Here is a 23,911-nt window from a genome sequence, read left to right on the forward strand (position 1 = left end):
CACTTAAGCCAAAAGCAATATGGTTTCACACGTCAAAAATCTACTGATGCTGTATTGTATATGGTTGATTGCATCAAAAACATCTTCACAATTAAGAAGGTAGCTATATTGATACCTTTGGATATAACAAGTGCTTTTGACGATGCTTGGTGGCCTAAAATTTTATCTCAGCTGAAAGAGAAAATAGAATTTGTATAGATTAATACAAGCTTACTTCAATAATTGAAAAGTGAAACTTCAGATAGGAACCACGTTTTCTGAAAGAAGTATTAGCAAGGGATTCCCACAAAGATCAGCTTGCAGCCCTGGTTTTTGCAACATCTTTTATAACGAACTTCTTCAATTACCTCTTCCGACAGGATGTAATATTGCTTATGCTGATGATGCCCTTCTTTTAGTTTAATCTGATAATCTACAGAATGTAAGTTATCTAGCAAATTCAGCTTTAAGCGCGTTATCTCAGGGGGGGCTCTGTAAACAAACTTCAATTCAATCCTTCAAAAACTAAAGCCATGTTTGTCACAAGGAGAAGAAAAGTTTAAAAACCCAAAATTGTTATGAATAATCACAGAATAACACTAGATAATCAGCTTCTATATTTGGGTGTTGTGCTTGATAAACAGTTGACTTTCAGGACACATCTAAATAGATTAAAATTGAAATCAAGAAAACTTTTACAAGGACTTTGCGATTGCTTGTAGACCTTTTTGGGGACTTAACTCTGAGGTTCTACGAATATTATCTCATACATCTGTTGTACCTTTAATGCTGTACTATGTATCCGCTTTCCGTACTACACTGGAAAAGAAATGGGCTCAGGATAAGTGGTTGCAAGTCGAGAGAGAGGGTTTGCTCGAAGAATTTCTCCTGTACATCGCACTACATCTACTGACGCAACACTTGTAATTTCTGGAATATAACTACTGTTTTTAACAGGAATTGGCAAAGCCGAGCTGTTGATACTGAAGAAAAGAAGAGTATCACCTTTGCCAATTTTCAACATTATTATAGAGCAGAAGTGTGACATTTTGGAATCCTCCCATCCAAGTCAATTCAAGAAGCTTAATGCTTAAAAATTGCTTTAACACCCATAATTGTATCATATACATTGATGGCTCCAGCATACCAAGTTCTGATGGAATTAACGGTGTTGGCTGTGCATTTGTAGTCTATGAGAATGATGCTGAAATTTTTGCAGCTCAGTATGAACTTTCTCCCAACTGCTCAACTTTTCAGGCAGAACTTAGGGCCTTAAAGTGTGCGTTACAATGGTGCAAAACTAACAGCAAAATAGTACGAATCTTCAGTGATTCACAAGCTGCATTGAACTCGGTAAACAATAAATATGACTTAAATCCAATAGCTGTCAGTATCAAAGCAATAGCTCAGGAGTGTTCTCACATCTGTACATCTGGGATTAAAGGTCACACTGGGTTTACTGGTAATGGAAAAGCACATTCATTAGCTAAATCGACTGCTATGTCTCATTTGGATATTGCACACCATAAATCTCCAATATGCTATATTCAAAGACAAATCAGGCAGTGTATTTTACATCACTAGAATATTGTATGGACATGTAGTTTGGAAGGATCTGTTATGCAAGAAATATTTTTTCCGGAATTTCAAATAGACTATTGTGTAAAGCATTAGTGCCGAACTTTGCACAAAATTTTTAACTGGTCATGGAAAATTTAAATATTTGGAACGCTTTAAACTTAACGTTACAGACGGCTACTTATGCTTTTGTAGCTATATTCAGACAGTGAATCATTTGCTATTTAAGTGTCCAGTGTTTGAAATGAGAAGATATTTGTTACAATGCCACCTGAATGGTTGTAACCTGAAACTTTCTGAACCACTGTATCATGTACTCAAGAGGCAATGTTGTTATGTGCAGTTTCTCACATTCATTAACAAACTTTTTTGTAAACTCGATTTATAAGAATTCTCTGTGTTATGAATTTAAACTATAACCCTAATATACCTTTGGTAAAATAGGGTTCCTGTGTCGTTTTTAGATATTAAATAAATAAGGGTAAGTAGGATCTTAGCTATTCAAAATAACACTGCAGAAGGTGTCTTCAAAGAGAGCGTAAAAAATAAAACTTGATGCATCTCTCTTAAGTTTGATTTTACAGTAAAATTACATGACAGATTTATTTAGAATATTATTTACAAACTTAAATTTTGTTTTAGACCCTTTTCCGATATAGAGCAAAATAGGGAAGTATCAGTGGCAGTCAACTGGTAATTAACTCTATAGAGAGTTGTATGGAATCATCCCAGCAATGTTTTAAGAGCTTTGTTCATTTGTCCATACTTTTTTAATATTAACCTGATACTTTGTTTTGTAGTATACTGTTGCGATCATGTGAAAGGGAAGACAATCAGAGAGGAAGGCCCAAATGCAAAGAGAACCATATGTGCTAATATCACTGCATTATATTTGGTGCCACATGCCAAACAGGCTGAAACTGCCCTTAACGAGAGCTGCAGAATCATTACTGGTCTTGCTGGCATTGTTCCAGGTGATATCAGCAGAGAAGTTGCAGCCAACCATGAAAGGAGTAAACCAACCTTGCAGCCTTCTCACCCACTCTTTGGGTATAAACCTTTACAACAAAGGTTAAAATTAAGAAAATGCTTCTTAAGAACCTCGGAATGTCGGGACAGAAAGCTGAGAAAACTAGAATTCTTAAATGGAGGGAGAAAACACCACATCTCTCGAACTGGATGAAACCCAAAGAATCGCTACCTCGTGGTCATATAGAAACCAAACCCCATGGCGCAACAGCCCCTAAAGATCATGACTTACCAAGCAACTGCTATTCAGCCCGAATGCCTGCAGATTGCAAGGTGTCATGTGGTCAACACTATGAATCCTCTCAGCCGTTGTTCTTGGCTTTCTAGACTGGGGCCGCCATCTCACCGTCAGATAGCTCCTCAATCGTAATCACGTAGGCTGAGTGGACCTCGAACCAACCCTCAGATCCAGGAAAAAATCCCTGACCTGGCCAGGAATCAAACCCGGGGCTTCAAGGTAAGAGGCAGACCTGCTACACCTACACCACAGGGCTGGCTCTTGGGGATATGGAGAAGTGGATCATTTGAAAATCCTTAAACAGGCTAAAATCTGAGGTTGGCTGGTGCAGGGCAAACCTGCAGAAGTAGAACCTCCCCATCATCCCAGCCCTCAAATTAATGCTTGCTAACCCCTGTGGACTTGGAAGTAGCTAATTCTGGGCCGGAACTGTAATTTTTTCCACATCTTCAGAACTTGCAGCATTTTCAGAAATATTCCCAAAATTTCTCATTTTCACTTGCTCTGTCCTTCCTGAACATAGCCTCACCATACCTTCGATGAACATAGCATTCTAAATCCCTTTGTTAGTCCATTATCCAGCACCACATACTGTAATTATGTTCTTTATTTCCTAACTTGAGTTAACCATTTCTATTGTTTTGTATTTTGGTAATACTTCTAAAAAAATAATAATAATACTGAGCGAGATAGCCGTGTGGTTATGGGCTTGCCGCCGTCAGCTTGCATTCAGGAGATAGTGGGGTCGAAACCCACTGTCGGCAGCCCTGAAGATGGTTTTCCGTGGTTTCCCCATTTTCACACCAGGCAAATGCCGAGTTTGTACCTTAATTAAGGCCATGGCTGCTTCCTTGCAACTCCTACCCCTGTCCTATCCCATCATCGCCATAAGACCTTTGTTAGTGCAACATAAAGCCGTTTAACTCTAGGCCAGCTAGATGGCTGAGTAAACCAAATCTCTCTTGGGTGACTATGGCTGAGTTTTAATTAATTTTGTCAGCTGAACACCAGGTATGTCACTAGTGATCTTTACATGCAGATAAGATAATTTAGTACAGAATCTCCAAAAAAATTGGACAAGTGCACATTTCTGTAAGACATTCAATGCTTTGAGTTATTTAATATTGAGAAATGTTTTGTGGTCATCAGATGAAAATTCTGGGCACTTGGGAAACATCACAAGCAAACTACTGCTACCATTATAAATACTAGATGAATATAGTAATGAAATGTAAATTGTGTAGGGCTTTTAGTGCCGGGAGTGTCCAAGGACAAGTTCGGCTCGCCAGATGCAGGTCTTTTGATTTGACTCCCGTAGGCGACCTGCACGTCGTGATGAGGATGAAATGATGATGACATATACACCCAGCCCCCATGCCAGTGGATTTGACCAATTATGGTTAAAATTCCCGACCCTGCCGGGAATCAAACCCAGAGCCCCTGTGACCAAAGGCCAGCACGCTAACCATTTAGCCATGGAGCCGGCCTAATATAGTAATGAAAGACAAGCAGGTATATATACAGAATAATTTTTGAGAATCTGATTTAATTATATATGAAATTAATGAAGAGTGAATATATCGCGAATACCGTATTTACTCTCTTATCAAGCCACACCCCAATTTTTTTGACCGAATATTCCCATAAATGTTTGCGCCGATTAAGAGCCACCCATCAGTTCGTGGGCTTGTCACAAGAATGTCTGTAGTAACAAACAGAAAAGGCCACTGCCTTGTTAGTAAATATTTGTTAACAGTCACACGGCTTCAGACGTGTAGTGGTGAAATTTGCAGAAGAAAATTATAACAATTTTTCTATTCACAAAAACAAGTGGGTAATTGGAGAAAGCAGCAAGTAGCATTCTTTGGCCCAAAACAGGGCAAGTTTGCAGGTGTTGAAGTGTTACTGGAATGGGTGAGAGAGATGCGGAACAGTGGTTGCAGGGTTTCTCGCAAAATGTTACAACTAAAAGCACAGGAAATTGCACGATCCTACAATATTCCGAGAACTTATATAAGGCACGGAGTGGGTGGGTTATTCTGTTTGTGCAGCATAATAACAGCTCATTTCGGTGGAAAATGTCTTTGTGCCAAAAAGATGCCTAACAACTGCTCCGATAAAGGTATGGAGTTTCACAGGCATGTGATCAGGTTAAAGCAGCAGAACTCGTATCACCTCCCGCAGATCGTCATTTCTGACCAGATGACTATGTATTTTGACATGCCAAGGAACACTGCTGTTTCTGGGAAAAGTGTTGTAATTAAAACTAACTGTTACAGTGTACAGTGATATTGGCCATTACTACTGACGGCCGTAAACTACCTTCGTACCTTACATTTAAATGCAAAACATTACCGAAGAACATCATATTCCCGGCTGGTATCCACGAGACGAAAGTGAAACTCGCCACTCTGCTTATAATTCATAGTAAATTTTCATAAGCATTTTTTTTTTTTTAATGACATGGTACTGTAGGGTTATAATGTACTTTTTCTCCCAAGCTTTTTAAATGTAAATAATCTAGCCCATCTGCAAGGGAAAGTCCTCCTGTTTTGGTAAATTACAATTGTTAGTAAATAAGTTCAAATCTTTTGGGTGTACCTGGTAAAACATTTCATGAGAAGTTCAATAACACTGGCAACATTACTCATTTTGTATAGTATATATTACTGTGTTAGTGATTACTTTTGTGTTTTATTGACAACACCTTATCAGTAACATGTACAATCGTAAATGCGCGACGCACTGCCATCTCAGCACAGGAATGTGATCGAGCTCGCATTGGCCTTCACGACAATACACAAGTAAGCGAAGGATGAATCGTAGACCTGGCACACAAGCAAGATGACGCAGGAGCACAGGGCTCATGTCTCCTACTAGTTCATCAAACTGATTATAACCCCTAAATACCCACAAAAGGAAGACATAGGTACCCCTTATATATAACCTCAGTAATATAATCTTGCACATGCTAAGTTATTGTCCAGGGCCGATGACCTTCGATGTTAGGTCCCTTTAAACAACAAGCATCATCATCATCATCATCATCATCATCATCATCAAGTTATTGTCCTGTCAATGACGGGTACAGGTACTACAGCTAGTTCACTATAAAATGGCCTTGAACAGAGTAAACAGAGCAAGACTTTTAGAAATACTACAAAATGATGAGGTTAAATGATCCGCAGTATATACTCAGTATATGCAAACAATATTGTAGTATGAATTAATAGCACAGTATCATAATGGAAATCAGCACAATCAACAGAGGTGCACAACACTGTTATGGCTCTTCCTCACTTATCATAATCTCTATGAAAGCTCTCACAGGAGACTGGGGGCTGCTGAATATGATATGAAAGTATCAGTTCTGACTCCTTCAACTATCTCAACTACTCTGTATAATTTCACAGCAGCACGGATGTTAAAACCTTGCAAAAATTTAACAAAACCAGAGATTAAAAGTAATAAACTTCATTGTTAGGTTCCGTATTGAGTTGAGACTATGCTTAAAGTAAATACAAAATTTTAATATTCCACCTTCTCAATACTAAAAAATCATGTGATGTTTTTACAAAAACATTACAATGACATTAAAATGGTACTAGTTTCGGTCCACTGTGGACCATCATCAGCCTAGCCAAATTACAACAGTAAAAGACATAGTGATAAAAAATAGTATGGAGAAATGAGAGGATCTAAAAGGATGGGATGGTGGTGGAATGACAGATAAAAGTGAAAAAACCGTAGTTGCAAATAATGATAAAAGTAGCAGAAGTGTTCACAATGACAAGTAAAATCTTGTGAAGTCACGTAAAAACCCTTGATGAGATAGTCAGGTTGGCAGTTGCTCCTCTGTTGCACGATTGACATATATAACTACGTATATGCTTCTAGAAAGTTGTAGATGTGAGTTCCACTTTTGCGTAGAGGGAAGAATTGTCCAATGAGACTAGCACCAGATTAAAATTGACAAAGTTGAACCTGTTCTATGGTGGAATTAAAGGCTTTCTGTGTTGAACAGAAGTCTCAGTTCAATCGGGACCCCAATGAACCTGGGGAGAGAAGATAGTATTAACGCGGTAATCGGATAGAGAAGAAGCGAGGCACCGGAAAATATAAACGATGACTCACCTTGCGCTGCGTGGAACAAACTTGCTGGATTGAATGCAACTTACGGAGTGAGCGTAGTGCGGAGTAGATCAGCAGAAAAGGGGTAGGTGAATACGGAGGAGAGGAATGACGTAAGTAGTGGAGGGTGGGAGGGATGGGAAGGTTCAAGGCGGGGTGGACGGGAGAGGAAGTGAAGGTGTTTGTACTGTCGGGGGACCCTTGATTGACTTAGAGAAAGAATTTTGAACGACCGATTTGTTTTTTCTGTAATAAGTAATGAAAAGGTCAAATAAAATATTGGGTTTCTCAGTTATTTCGTTAAGGTTATAGTTGGCATTAAAGTATTGATCTAAATGAATGTAAAAGTTCTCTATTATATTGAGTAGAGGTCCTTTCTTAGCTATTTTGAGAATGTCCATGTCTGTTTCAATATTCGTGAATTTGTGGTTATAGTCGACCATATGTTGGCCGATAGCTGAAAATTTGTTGTATCTGACTGCATTGAAATGTTCTAAATATCTAATGTTGAAGCTCCGGCCGGTTTGCCCCACATAAGAAATATTAGAGCATGTATTACATTTAATCCTGTAGACGCCTGATTTTGTGTACCTATTTATTTTATTAACACGTGATGTGTTATGTAAGATTTGTGTGTTGTTGTTGTTGGTTTTAAAGGCTATTTTCATACCTTTTTTCTTTAAAACGTTGGTGATCTTGTGAATTCCATTGACGTAAGTGAAGATGGAAAAAGAGTCATGTTTAGGTGGTTCTTTTTTAAGTGTGGTTTTGGGGCGAAATTTATGTTTGTTAATGATGTTTTCTATGAAATGGCTATTGAAGCCATTGAATCTGGCGATGTAGCGGATAGTATTCAATTCGGTATGAAGATCATTTTTATTCATAGGAACGTTGAATGCTCTATGTACAAGACTGTTATATGTTGCTTTTTTGTGGGGGAGGGGGTGAGCTGAATCTTGTCGGATTGTGACGGCCGATTGGGTGGGCTTTCTGTAGATCTTGTAGGTTAAAGATTCCTGTTGTCTAGTGATTGTAATATCCAGAAAATTGATTTTTTGATCTACTTCTGACTCCAATGTGAATTTAATATGCGGATCGATGTTATTAAGTGTTTGGAGTGTGGTGTGAGCATCTTCCAAGTTCTCGTTGATAACTACTAGGACATCATCGACGTACCTAGCCCAAAGGAGAATATTGTCGAATTTATTGTCGATTTTAGTGTTCTCGAGAAAGTCCAGATAGATTTCTGCGAGAATGCCTGATGCAGGTGAACCCATTGCCAGACCGTTTTGTTGATAGATGGTATCATTAAACGTAAAAAAGTTGTTATTTACGACTAATTTCAACAATGTAATGAAATCTTGAATTTCCAATTTACTCAAATGATTGTTTTTGTATAAACAGACATGGACACTCAAAATAGCTAAGAAAGGACCTCTACTCAATATAATAGAGAACTTTTACATTCATTTAGATCAATACTTTAATGCCAACTATAACCTTAACGAAATAACTGAGAAACCCAATATTTTATTTGACCTTTTCATTACTTATTACAGAAAAAACAAATCGGTCGTTCAAAATTCTTTCTTTAAGTCAATCAAGGGTCCCCCGACAGTACAAACACCTTCACTTCCTCTCCCGTCCACCCCGCCTTGAACCTTCCCATCCCTCCCACCCTCCACTACTTACGTCATTCCTCTCCTCCGTATTCACCTACCCCTTTTCTGCTGATCTACTCCGCGCTACGCTCACTCCGTAAGTTGCATTCAATCCAGCAAGTTTGTTCCACGCAGCGCAAGGTGAGTCATCGTTTATATTTTCCGGTGCCTCGCTTCTTCTCTATCCGATTACCGCGTTAATACTATCTTCTCTCCCCAGGTTCATTGGGGTCCCGATTGAACTGAGACTTCTGTTCAACACAGAAAGCCTTTAATTCCACCATAGAACAGGTTCAACTTTGTCAATTTTAATCTGGTGCTAGTCTCATTGGACAATTCTTCCCTCTACGCAAAAGTGGAACTCACATCTACAACTTTCTAGAAGCATATACGTAGTTATATATGTCAATCGTGCAACAGAGGAGCAACTGCCAACCTGACTATCTCATCAAGGGTTTTTATGTGACTTCACAAGATTTTACTTGTCATTGTGAACACTTCTGCTACTTTTATCATTATTTGCAACTACGGTTTTTTCACTTTTATCTGTCATTCCACCACCATCCCATCCTTTTAGATCCTCTCATTTCTCCATACTATTTTTTATCACTATGTCTTTTACTGTTGTAATTTGGCTAGGCTGACGATGGTCCACAGTGGACCGAAACTAGTACCATTTTAATGTCATTGTAATGTTTTTGTAACAACATCACATGATTTTTTAGTATTGAGAAGGTGGAATATTAAAATTTTGTATTTACTTTAAGCATAAAACCAGAGATTCTGTATACTCAGTAATGAAACTGTCTTTAGTCCAGAGAAACTCAGCACTGCACATTTACAAAATACTAGCCAGACCAGTTCTGTTGTACAGTTAGGAAAAAGAGACAAACTCAGAAACACTGCTGCTGAGATGAGATTTAAGAGACGTACAGCTGGATATACAGGAACAAGGACTTGATAATTATAATTGAATGTAGAATATGTATTAAAATGCGTAAGCTACGTGGTTTGGGCCATGCAGCAGTGGGCTTGTATTTGGGAGATAGTGGGTTTAAATCCCGCTGTTGACAGCCCCAAAAGTGGTTCTCCATAGTTTCCCATTTTCACACAAGGCAAATAATAAAGCCACGGTCGCTTCCTTCCCGGTTCTAGCCTTCCCATAATATAGTTGCTATGAAACCTGCATTGGTGCAAGGTGACAAGAAAAGTAAAATGGCTAGGAAGATACCAGAAGAACTGGAAAGACCATGTCAATCGAATGGTAAAGGAAAAAAATAAAGCAGATCTTTTGATCCCAACCCAGAGAAAGATGCCCTGCTGGACTCCTAGCTAAGAGATGGATCAAGACTGTAATAGGCAACATGGCCTAGAACCAGCTTGGATGATAATGATGACTATGATGTTGTTGTTGTTGTTGTTGTTGTTATTATTATTATTATTATTATTATTATTATTATTATTATTATTATTATTATTATTATTATTATTATTATTATAATATTTGTGTGCTTCTCAATTATATGCTACCTTCTGTCTTCTTTATTATTTTTATTTATTTATTTAGGTTCTTTCTTTCTTTCTTTCTTTCTTTCTTTCACACATGCACACAGTAAGGTTTGGATGGACCAGATTAATTATTCTTCCTTGTCTCCCAACATTATATTTTGCCTCTGTGATGTTTGAGCAAGGAGTGGCAGATCTTTATTTCTTCTCCTCCTGTGGGTGGGGGCAGGAGAATAACACCCTGCTTGTCATAAGTGGCGACTAAAAGGGACCCCAGGGGCTCTTAACTTGGGAGCATGGGTTGGCGATCACAGAACCCTTGGCTGAGTCCTGGCATTGCTTCCACTTGCTTGTGCCAGGCTCCTCACTTTCATCTATCCTATCCGACCTCCCTTGGTCAACTCTTCTTTTCTGACTCGATGGTATTAGAGCACTCGAGGCCTAGGGGTCTTTCATTTTCATGCCCTTCATGGCCGCTGTCTTCCTTTGGCCGATACCTTCATTTTTCGGAGTGTCAAATCCCTTCCATGTTTTATCTCTGATTGGTGTTACATAGAGGATGGTTGCTTAGTTGTACTTCCTCTTAAAACAGTGATCACCACCACCACCACTCTTTGTTTCTTCAGCAAGAAATTCTGATTTTGTTTTATAACTCGTTATTTGCTACCTATTTAGTCAGATCCCTTTCCTTTCCCAGTGTACAAAAATCCTATGTTAGTGCAAAAAAAACTGTGAAAAAATGAAGCAGTTCTCAGAGAAAGATATGTTTAAAAATTATATCACTGGCTGAGATACGGTGGTTGATCTAAGCAATACCTCGTACTGTTGGTTTTGAAGTTCCATTACTAATGAGTATCTAGTTTCCAAATATACTTTGTCTTATCTTAATATGTAGACTTTCACGACCACTAAATGACATTATAATAATTTGGGGATATTAGGTCGCGTAATGTAATAAATCTGCTGACACGTTTCGACCCTGTGACGAGGATCGTCTTCAGAGCAGTAACAAAGCATGTAATGGCAACCGTCACTCCACAGTAACTAGACTCAAGATAGAGAGACCCTGTTGGAAATATAGTTCATTCCAGGGCCTCCAGAGTCACAGAGAAAGATGTTGACGAGTTAACTGGAGGGTAGCCATGATCCGCTCAGTATATAGCCATCACCGTTATTAAAATTATTCGGGTGATTAGCAATTTCTATCACCTCACCAATAATTCTAGGTAATGACAGAATGACAGAAGTTGTATCAAAAATGATTTGATGGTCATTATGTATAGCATGTTCTGCTGTAGCAGACTTCTCTTGTTGGCACAGGTGTTCTTTAACCCTCTTTGCTACCTTCCTACATGTTTGGCCAACATAAAACCGTGCACAGGAGCAAGGAATCATATATATTCCAGCACAGTTGAAACCAATAGGATCTTTGATAGATCGCATGCACTTGCCTGTGATGATATTAGGCTTTATGGCCTTGATATTGTGCCTTCTCTCATGGATGGGATTGGCAGATTATTACATTACACGACCTAATATCCCCAAATTATTCTAATACTTTGTCTTCTTTTAACAATGTGAGCATGAACAGGATTTTATTTTACTAGGATCAAGATTTACTGGAGGTCTTTCTTTTCCTTGCAGGATCTTACAGATGTCGAAATTCAGCAGTTCCAAGCCCAGGGATATATTACACTTCTTGGGCATCGACTGGAAGCAGGTGACCTACGTATCATGTACAAATTCAGTGGAGAAGCATCTGAATGCCTTACACAACAATATGAAGCAGATTCAGAAAATGATGTAAGTCTTACATTGGAATTCTTAGAGCCAGTTCAATTCCTCTTGCTAAGAGACTGACTGTTTGCATCTGTATTAATATAGACGTCTTCATTTACACACAACATACTACACCACACTACCTGTCACCACAGAAACACAGAATAGTTGAATACATCCCTCCATTGAGGGATAAGTTACCTGCCAAAATATGTGGTATTTGGTTGGTATGTGGTATTCTGTCAGTGCAAAGTGAGTAATTTACCTTACGTTGTACTGGTTGGATGTGCAGAAAAGGTGTGTGGTAGAACATCAGGAAATGTGAAAGACAAAGAAACACACTAGTGGAATGATACGGTAAAGATTAAAGTGAAGGAAAAGAAAATGGCATGGAAAGCATGGAAAACATCTAAGACTGAAGAAAGTAGAAGAAAATATGTGGAGGCAAAGAATTTGACCAAGAAAGTAGTGGAGGAAGAAAAGAGGAAAAGCTGGGCCTTATTCACGCAGAAATTGAGAGATGATTCGCAGGGCAGCAAGAAATTACTGTATGGTATCTTAAGAAACAAAAAGAGAGATCAAGTAAACACCAGATTTGTGAAGGATGGTGGCATAATTTTAACAAAGCCAGAAGAAATAAGAAATAGATGGAGAGAGTATTTTCAGAAGCTGCTGAATATAAGAACGGATGACAGTCATTCAATGGACGACCACGAAAGGCAATTAGTTGATGAAGAAATGGATAAAGAAATTACAATGAATGAAATTGAAATGGCAGTAAGAAAGATGAAGAATGGAAAAAGTGCTGGAATAGATGAAATTTCAGTGGAGATGATAAAGGCAGCTGGAGCTGTAGGCCTGCAGTGGACATATCGGGTTCTCAGGAATGTCTGGGAGAATGAGGAGGTCCCTGAGGATTGGCAAAAAGGTGATACAACTAATGGAAAAGCATTGGGAGCACGGGAATGATATGGTGATGACATTCATTGATATTGAAAAGGCATATGACAGTGTCCCTAGGACGAAAGTTTGGGACAGTCTGGTGCAAAAAGGAATTGGACAGGGATTAAAAAAAATGATCATGGCATTGTATAAGGAATGTTGTAGTTGCGTGCAAACACAAGTTGGCAGGACAAGTTGGTTCAAAATAGCTAGTGGGCTGAGACAGGGAAGTGTTCTATCACCAATCCTGTTTACAATAGTAATGGATGACATCATGAGAACAGCAAAAGCAGCATATGGAGGAAGAGAAATGAACATGATGTTATTTGCAGATGATATTGTGATTTGGAGAGAAGACGACAGGAAGGTTCAAGAACAGTTGAATGTGGTGAAAGGGAAGATCGAAGAATGTGGATTGAAAATAAGTGTAGAAAAGAGTAAAACTCTTGTTATGACTAGAGGGGAGAAAGAAGGGAAAGGTCAGATTAGACTTGCAGACAAGCCCCTGGAAGTAGTGGAAGCGTTTAAATACCTGGGGAGTGAATTAATAGAGAATGCTCGACTGGATGCTGAGATTAGTAAAAGGATTCAAGCTGGAAGTTGTTTCTATCATAGTGTAAGAAACATGTTATGGGACAAAGATGTGCCAATGGAAGCAAAGGATACTATGTACAAGATGTATTACGTACCCATAACAACTTACGGAGCAGAAACTTGGACAATGACAAAGAAGGATGAGAGTCGAATACAGGCAGCCGAAACGAAGTTCTTGAGGAGTATGATACAGAAGAGTAGAAGAGACAAAATAAGGAATGAGAAAATCCGGGAAGAAATTGGAGTGGAAAAAATTAATGATAGAATAGAGAAGAGCCGACTAAGATGGTTTGGGCACATAAAGCGAATGAGCGACGAAAGAATCCCAAAAAAGGTGATGGAAATGCAAATCCAAGGAAGGAGAGTCCGTGGATGACCACGATTGAGATGGAAGGATACCATCCAACGCAGCATTATAGAAAGAAACCTGGAATGGGACACAGTGTTGGAGGAGAAGTGGTGGAAAGACCGAAGAAAGTGGAGAGGAACCCTATTTGCCCCTACCCGGCTACAGCTGGATAAAGGGAAATGATGATGATGATGATGATGATGAATAGAGATAGCAGGTAGGGACCCTTTTCGGAGGCAGTCCTACCCAGGGAGTGGCGCCCCTGCCTATGCGAGTCCCAGAGCACACTGACCCGGTGTGTAACATCTGGTAAGGGTCCCAGCTCAGGGTTACGAGTGAAGACCTCAGCGACTTCTACAGGGAGGAAGGTGGACTTCGGTATGGTGGAGATAGCGGAAGAGGCAGCCCTGTATTCAGGGATTAATATGAGTACAACCTGCTGCCTTGTAGGTTGAGGTGATTGGACACCAAAGGCTAAGTGAGAAAACCCTGAAAGAAAATCTTCATCAGTGTTAGGCTCAGCAGGTCAACAGAGGCATTACTGAAAAAGTTGCTTTCAAGAATAATACGAGCCTTGAATGTAGGAATTCACGACGACAACATCAGTTTGGTGCAAATGACGGTTTACAGCCCGATGTTACACCAGCTACCCAAACCAAACGAAGACAAAGTATCAGAGTGGGAACATTGACAAACAAAACTGAAGAGCTGGTCGACCTCATGGAAAGGAGGAAATTTCTGATCATGGGCCTGAGTGAAACAAAGTGGAAGAAAACTGGGAAAATGAATATTGGACTATAGTCTCTACTGGTCTGGAAATGAAGTAGAGTCTAAGAATGGAGTAGGATTTTTAATACATAAAGACATAGATGCTTGTAGTGAAGTTGAGTTTGTTAGTGAAAGGACAATTAAGTTATCTGTGAACTTAGGAGGGAAAAAGTACAATGTGATCCAAGTCTATGCTCCACAGGTAGGATGCTCCAAAGAGGAAAAGGCCAACTTCCTTAATAACTTGGAAGAACACACTGAGTATGACAATCTAATTGTAATGGGTGATTTTAATTCACAAGTTGGCTCCCAACGAACAGGATATGAATCCATATTGGGCCCTCATGGAATGGGAAACAGAAATGAAGAGGGAGAATGTATGCTAGATCTATGCATAAGAAACAACCTGATAGTGAGTAACACTTGGTTCAAGAAAAGGGACTCCCATAAAATCACAAGGTATAGCTGGGATGATAAAATCGGTACAGTAATAGATTATATTCCGATAGATCAAAATGTATGGAAAAATGTCATTGATGTTAACGTCATTCCAAGTGAAGACCTTGATGGAGACCATAGACTGTTGGTTGCAGTTATTGCGGAGGATAGAACTCCTAAAGTCTGTTACAAAAGAGTCCCAAAAATAAAAACTTGGCGACTAACCGAGCCAAGTGTAAAGGAAGAATTCAGGGAAGGTGTCCGCAGTTTGCTGCCGAGAGAAGAACTGAAATTGGTAGATGAATAATGGGATACTCTAAAGAAGGTTGTGGTTGGTACAGCAGAAAAAGTATGTGGACGACAGAGTCAAATAAGAAAACCTAAAGAAACTGCCTGGTGGAATGATGATATTAAAAAGGCTATCAATGACAGAAACCGTGCAAGAAGATCCTTATATCAAGCAAGAACACGGGGAGATCAACATGAAATAGAGAAGAAGCTGTCACTTTACAGAAAGAAAAAATTACAGGTCAAACAGTTGGTTGTAGCTGAAAAGCAGAAATGCAAGGAATATCTGGCTACCAAAATAATGCAAGATGGAAATCAAAAAACTGTTGTACAATATTGTTAAGATTAGGAGAACTCAAAATGAATCTATCCAATCTGTAGAACTTCCTAATGGTGAGGTGACTAGGGATAAGACTAAAATATTACAGGAGTTCCAAAGGCACTTTGAAACTTTGCTGAACTGCTATGAAAATGTCACTCCATTAGACGACAAACCTTATGATTTTGGCAGCACAAATACCACTAGTCTGACATGGTTGGAAGTAGAGACAGCAATATCTAAGCTGAAAAACAACACATCAACTGGATCAGATGAATTAAGTGTTGAGATGATCAAAGCACTAGGAGAGGTAGGACAACAGTGGATGTACAGGGTACTAAATAAAATCTGCAAAGAGAATGTAATACCCAATGACTGGAAGCAAGGAGTCATCATCCCATTGTTGAAAAAAGGTGATAGAAAGAAATGTACCAATTACAGAGGTATAACTCTGCTGTCCCATGGCCTCAAAATCTACGAATCCATCCTTGAGAGCAGGATTAGAAAATATATTGAACCTACACTTGAGGAGGAACAACATGGATTTAGACCTCACAGATCAACTATAGACCTCATTTTTGCCACCAGAATGCTCTATGAGAAGTATTGGGAGAAAGGTAAAACACTTATAACTGTTTTTCTGGACATCGAGAAAGCATATGACCATGTACCACACAGGCATATATGGGAATGTTTGAGACATAAGAAAGTGCCCGATGACATCATAGCGCGAGTACAACGATTATATGATGAAACCAAGTGTTGTGTCCAGGTCCAGGATGGAAGATCAGGTTGGTTTGAAACGAAGAGTGGAGTCCAGCAAGGAAGTTGTCTTTTGCCACTTACTTCTCTTCATAATCATAATGGATGAAGTTTTAAAAGCGGTTAAGAGAAAGGATCCAACAACTAATGCCCCGGTTTTTGCTGATGATGTAATGGTATGGGGTGAGACAGAAGCTGAAGTACAAACTAGACTAGATCTCTGGCATGAAGCTTTTACAACCTTAGGTCTCAAAATCAGCAAAACTAAGGCAGTTGGCTTGGTGATGAGTAGAAACTCTCCAACTGTTCATCTAAGAATTGGAGATAAGGAGATGGATATTGTAGACAACTTCCAGTATTTAGGTAGTGTTCTGTCATCAGACAATACCATACATCAAGAGATTAGTAACAGAATACAGAAAGCTTCCAAATTCTATCATACTGTACGTCAAATACTTTGGGATGAAACATTTCCGTTACCTCCCAAGATCAGCTTGTACAAAATATATTTAGTACCTGTATTGACGTATGGCCTGGAAGCAGCAACACTTACTGGACCAACAAAGAGTCGTCTTCAGGCAACAGAAATGAAGTTTCTCCGTTCTTGTCTACAAAAAACAAAAATGGATAAAATAAGGAATGTGGATATCCGACAACAGCTTGGATTGGAAAGAAGCTTGTTGGAGACTCTAGAAGTGAAGTGATTGCATTGGTATGGTCACATGAAAAGAATGGACCCTCACAGGACTCCTCGAACATACTTTGACCACAATGTTCCTGGGAAGAGACCCAGAGGAAGACCTCGTGGTGTTTGGGAAAAACAGATAATGAAGGATCTTGAAATTAGAGATGTGAACTGGTGTCAAATATATGAGCAGCAGCTGTGGATGGATAAAACAAACTGGAGGAGGCTCGTACACAACCGCTCCCAGCTTGCTGGAGCGAAGAAATGATGATGATGATGATGATGATGATGACATTTCCAAATGACTGTCTTCTATAAGTCCACCAGTCCAAATACAACACATTTGGTTCTCTTTTTTTTCCTCTTCTTTTCTTACAAAACCTGTCGCATCTCCCCCACCCCCCATCGAAAGCTTGACCATTACCATATTAATACACTTGAGATTGACTGGGGTTTTGATTGCACAAGAGGAACTGACACACCATACCACTGCTATCTAGTAATACATAACATAATAGCATTCACAGAAGAATTTAAGTATACATTGCACTGATGGTTTTCAGAAAGTTTGACAGTCTCTTTACTGACAGGCATTGTTACTTTAAGTTGAACTTCCAAAAAAAAATGACACTACATCAAAGATCCCTTCTGTAACTTGAGGGATAACTATTTAAAAGGTGATAAGCATAGAATATAGAGATCTTCATCAGCAAAATACAACCATCCTAAAGTATGTTTACAACCTTCCAAAACCGCTTCAACCTTAACTATGTCCACTGAAAAGTATGTATTACTCATTGCTTCCACAATCTGTTAGTAATCTAGAGCCCATTCATTTTCTTGTAAGAAAGCGTCCACTGCCTCCTTCATTGCAAAGTTTGGAATAAGTTGATCTTGCGTCAGTTTTCACTCTAGTCACAGCATCGAAGTTGCCCAACTTCACCACTTATTATTGCTGATTATATGGCTGCCGACATGGCCATTTGCCAACAGCCTCCATACAAGTTCAGTCCAACCATGACCATCTGGCAAGTTGCAGCGCAGACCATCCGTATCTTGAACCAACAGGTAACAGGCAGAGAAGTGAGGTGCAGTCTAGCAAGACTGCCGCCATCTGGACATTTGGCTACTGGATTGCGATGCTGGATGGTAGCGCCCAAGTCATACAGTGTGCTCCTCAGTTAGGCACGTTAGGTTGCCGTCAGATGGAGTCTGTTATCGCAGCCACTGCAACATAAACCAACACGCAGCAGACAGAGGAATACTTGAGGCAGAGCCACCCCGCCGGACTAGAAGATCTTGAAGAGACCAAAACAGAGCTCAAGGGAGGATTTTTATAATTTTCTTTGGCTAATCTACTGACTTAGTCACCCAACCGGTGGCTCCATGAATTTCGTGTAGAGACCCCTCCCCACACCAGGGACTTGGGGCACCCAGATCCCGGGGCAAGCACTATTCATACATTTCAGACAAGATAAACGATGGGTGAAAGAAAAATAAAAACTACAAGAGTTTATCTGGATCCTGAAATGTTAGGGGAATAAATTCTAATTAGTGACCTGAAAACTAAAACCTATCTAACTTATCATACTAAACCCATTACACTAAAGGAAACAAATGCTTAAGGAGGATACCTAATGTATTTGCACATAACAATTACAATTCCTATTACTAAATTACTCAAATAACTTATGATTAGGATACAGGGATAAGGAGTATGTGCTGGCCAGCATCTAAAATTAGAAATGTCGTTCAACTAAATCTTTATGGTCATGAAAAACTGAATTTACCCATCAATATAGAACTTATGGTGCCTTAACATGTGACAGATGCACTCTGCTGATTCTTTTCTTTTCGGGATCACTTACTAATAATGATACCGGGGTAAGGAATTTCAAGATGGTGCAGGGACCTCGAAATCTGGGGGCCAACTTACTGATAACACGGTCCGCACCACTACTGACGGGATGCGTTTTAACAAACACCTGGTCACCCACAGAAAGATTGTGCGGTCTTCACCCATGATTGAAATTACGCTGAACTTTAGCGTAATAAACTTTCAAATTTTTATGCGCATGGTGCCAGTACGGATCGTTTCTGGACTGGCATTGTCAGACAGAAGATTAGAAAGTGGGGAGTAAAAGCTAGCATTAATGAAGGAAGCAGGAGTTTGCTTATGACTCTCATGGGTGGCAGTGCTGAAAGCAAATGACAACCAATTTAGTGATGAATCCCACGTAGAGTGGTCAGCAGAGTGATAAGCAATGAGAGCGGATTGAAGATTTTGATTCACTCTTTCAACATCATTTGGCCTCGGATAATACGGGGTAGTGGTTATATGAGCAATGGATGGATCAAAACAGAAATTACGAAACTACACAGAGGTAAAAGCCCTTGCATTATCACTCACCAGAAATTGACAGGGTCCAAATGAACAAAGATCTGTTTCAAGCAGGAGATGGTAGTGTTAGCATTAGCCATATGAGTTGGGAACAGCCACGTAAAACGCAAGAATGCGTCAACACACACAAGTATGAAACGATGGCCGGTCTGTGACATCGGGAAAAGACCAGTGTAATCAGTTAATACTATCTCCATAGGGTGAGAAGCTTGCTCAGATGACAACAGACCTAGGCGAGTATTAGGGGCAGGTTTACTAATGTTGCAAGTTTTACAAGATTTGACAAGGGTACAGATTTTACCGTCCATGGATTTCCAAATGAAATATTTACAGATTTTCTCTCTAGTTTTGAAAACCCCAAGGTGACCTCCCACTGGGGATTCATGAAAATACTTGAAGAGAGCTGGAACTAGGTTAGATGGCATGACAATTTTGGGGTCTCTGCGACCGCGAGCAGGACAACACAGAACACCATTCTTAAGAACATAAAGTTTAACATGTTCACCAGATTTAATCTTGTCAATAATAGCCTTCAATTCTGCATCATCTTCCTGATGTTTAGCGATATCTTCAGGAAAAAAAAAGGAGAGTTAGTGAGAACTACATTCACAAAGGCCGAAACTGGTTCAGGAGAGGGATCTGCAGACTGATTGAGGATCAGAACTGCCTGGATAGAACATCCTACTGAGGCTATCAGCTACAACGTTTTCAGTGCCACGAATGTGACGAGCTTCAAATTGGAAGGCTGAGATGTGTACTGTCCAACACAAAGATGTGACAGGTTTTGTAAAGAAAGAAAGGGGGGCAAAAACCAAAAAAAAGGAAAAAAATGTTTCGCATTTGGACTTTTTTTTTTTTGCTAGGGGCTTTACGTCGCACCGACACAGATAGGTCTTATGGCGACGATAGGATAGGAAAGGCCTAGGAGTTGGAAGGAAGTGACCGTGGCCTTAATTAAGGTACAGCCCCAGCATTTGCCTGGTGTGAAAATGGGAAACCACGGAAAACCATCTTCGGGGCTGCTGATAGTGGGATTCGAACCTAGTATCTCCCAGATGCAAGCTCACAGCCGCGCGCCTCTATGCGCACGGCCAACTCGCCCGGTGCATTTGGACTGGTGGACTTACAGAAGACAGTCATTTGGAAACGTAACTGTTATTAATATTACTAAATTGAATTGTAAAGGGTTGTTTTCGTTATTGTTGGGTGATATTTTGTAACGTTGTAAAACTTTCGTGACTTGGATTTTCAGAACAAGGGGTGTCTGCCCCTATCGATTCTAGAAGGATGTTCTTTTTTTTTCTTCTTTGCTATTTGCTTTACTATCAGATCAAAAATTAGATGTTGGCTTTTCAGGCATTTGCTCTATTAACCAGCATTTCGTCTTAGGTCTGACACTAGACTCGTCAGAGTGGGATGTGTCAGACCCTCCCACTGATGCTGGGGTGTATGCAGGTGAACTTATCAGAAGCCTCTTATGTGGCACAGTCTGATAACTGCATACGGGAGATAAAACTCCACAATGGAATTAATGCCCGCCTAGCAATTCCAAATGGTAATTCTAAATTCCCATTAATTCCATTGTGGAGTTTTATCTCCCGTATGCAGTTATCAGACTGTGCCACATAAGAGACTTCTGATAAGTTCACCTGCATACACCCCAGCATCAGTGGGCATCCCACTCTGACGAGTCTAGTGTCAGACCTAAGACGAAATGCTGGTTAATACAGCAAGTGCCTGAAAAGCCAACATCTAATTTTTGATCTGATTTTTGATATGCTCTATTGGTGGAAAAATATCTAATTCCCTCCATGGGAATTTAGAATTACCATTCTATTTGCTTTATGTCGCACTGACACAGATAGGTCTTATGGCGACGATGGGATAGGAGAGGCCTAGGAAGTGGAAGGAAGCGGCCGTGGCCTTAATTAAGGTACAACCCCGACATTTGCCTGGTGTGAAAATGGGAAACCACGGAAAACCATCTTCAGAGCTGCCGACAGTGGGGCTCGAACCCACTCTCTTCCGATTACTGGATACTGGTCGCACTTAAGTGACTGCAGCTATCAAGCTCGGTGGAAGGCTGTTCTAGTTGTGAACTAGTTTCATAAGATGGAAGGTTCTTGATAAATATTTCCGTCAGACAAAATAACAGGGGTTTTGATTGGTGAATCTGGGTGGCGAGAGGTAAGCTTCTGTGGTCTGATTGGTTACCTGGTGATCATAAACATATCAGATGTAAGGCTTATTCAGGCGTTTGCTCTATTAACCAGCGTTTCGTCTTAGGTCTGACACTAGACTCGTCAGAGTGGGATGTGTCAGACCCTACCCACTGACGCTGGGTGTATGCAGGTGAGCTTATCAGAAGCCTATATATGAGGCACAGTCTGATAACTGCATACGGGAGATAAATCTCCACAATGGAATTATTGCCCGCCTAGCAATTCCGAATGGAAAATTCTAAATTCCCATGGAGGGAATTAGATATTTTTCACCAATAGAGCATGTCAAAAACATATCTGGTGTCAGACCCAAGACGAAACGCTGGTTAATAGAGCAAACGCCTGAATAAGCCTTACATCTGATATGTTTTTGACATGCTCTATTGGTGAAAAATATCTAATTCCCTCCATGGGAATTTAGAATTTTACCTGGTGATCGGACCGGGCCAGCTTTGCCCTCCTCGAGAGAGAGCGAGGGATGCTTTCAAGGTCCTTTGCTTCTTTCAAGCCCTGCAAGCGGACGCACTTCTTCGATCTTCCCACCCGGGATGGCCCACCTTGGGATAAGCACTGTTGGTTTCATTTCCACCTTTATTTAAATTCAATGTTTGCTTTTCCTTTCACATAGAAGTTTACCCCTACTCGCACAGACTCGCCACTCAATTATTAAGATGCCGTAGCTTTTCAGCTGGGCCCAGCTGTTTGATTTTGGAGGCAATTCCCCTTTTCTTTTGGTTTTGTGAACAGCGTAATTTATAAATTAATTTAATTTCCCTTGGGGTTTGCTTCCATTATCTTTGTATCATTTGATGTACATGAATTTTTCCTCTACCCCACACCAGAAGTGTTTTTGGTGTGGAAGTAAGTTAAATAGCCTCTGCGTCAAGTTCAATCATTTTTGGTTTCCCTCTTGTTCAGTTATGTAGCGCGATTATCTGAAAGCACCGTTAACTTTCACTTAATATTGTAATTTTTTAAATCATCTGGTTCTTATTACCTTTAATCGTTTTATTCTGGAAGTTGCATTATGTTAATGTATCTCTTTCTTTAACCTCTTTTTTTTTTTTTTTTTTAACAGAATAGCCCTTGGTAAATTACATCTAAATTGGTTTGTTTGACTATGATGACCTGTTTTTATTGGATTGTTAAAATTTATTTTGCAACATTAATTTTGAAAAGAAATCTACAGATCACGGGATCACCATTGTTTTTTTTAAATCCACAATGCCCGTCTCCCCATGGCCCACGCCTGCTCCACATCCTTCCTTATAGTTGTCAAGTTGATAAACCTGATGTTCATTTGGTTTTTTCTCAATGCAGTTTTATCAGGTGCGTTGGTTTGTCTTAAAGGTGTCCAAATTGCTTGTAATTTAAGTTTTTATTATTATTATTATTATTATTATTATTATTATTTCTTTACCATGTGTCATGTAACTGTGTATTGGTTACAGTGTTAGCTGATGATGACCTCTAGGCTAGGTCGAAACATGTCTTAGGTGGTTTTTTAAACAACTATGTAACTTTTTAAACAGATACTTTATTAAATGGCAGAAGTGTATTGAGCAGGTGAACTTAATATAATTAAATTCTTTTAGAATTTCATCTTAGAATTTTATGTTACGCACATACTATTCCTGGGTGGTAATTATTGTTTTAAGAGGAAGTACAAGTGGACAACCATTTACTATGCATACTAATCAGAAGGAAAATAAATAAGCTCATATACTTAGAATGAAGGTATCGACAAAAGAAGTAGAAGGGCCATGAATGGCGTGATAATGAAAGACTTCTGGGCCTCGTAAACCTAAGATCATCGAGGTCAGAAAAGAACAAGAGTCGACGAAGGGTGCTTTAATAGGAAAGATGAAGGTGATGAGCCTAACACAAGTAAGTGGAAGCAATGTCAGACTCAGGTAGGGGCCCTGTGGTTGCTAACCTACACTTCCATGTTGTAAGCTCCTGGGCTCTCTTTTAGGTACCTTTTATGACAGATAGCGGATACCATGGATGTATTCTGCTGCCCCCACTCACTGGGTATTTAGTTCTTCTTCTTTCCATCATGGAGCCTCTAAAATAAATATTAGTTCCTAATTAGCGTGGATCTGTAAGATCCTTTGTTATCATGTTTTTCCTTCATTCCCATCTAGATATACCTGCTCCCTTCACAAAGCTGCAGGTTGTTCTTATTATGTCTTCTTGGTTTTTTTCTCTCTCTTCACCTGGTAGTCCTAGAGTGGAGAGT

General features: G+C 39.7%; 1 protein-coding gene across 2 annotated transcripts in view; it reads left to right on the forward strand.

The window, feature by feature from the left end:
- The window catches only part of IleRS (Isoleucyl-tRNA synthetase), a 270,753-nt gene that overhangs the window by 205,165 nt on the left and 41,677 nt on the right, over positions 1–23,911 (forward strand). For both annotated transcript variants that reach the window (XM_067150874.2, XM_067150873.2), the window contains exon 17: positions 11,767–11,925. In XM_067150874.2, the coding sequence (XP_067006975.2) occupies positions 11,767–11,925 (159 nt within the window). The remainder of the gene's footprint in view (positions 1–11,766; positions 11,926–23,911) is intronic.

This window comes from Anabrus simplex, chromosome 7, assembly GCF_040414725.1.
Source record: "Anabrus simplex isolate iqAnaSimp1 chromosome 7, ASM4041472v1, whole genome shotgun sequence".
Taxonomy (NCBI): Eukaryota; Metazoa; Arthropoda; class Insecta; order Orthoptera; family Tettigoniidae; genus Anabrus; species Anabrus simplex.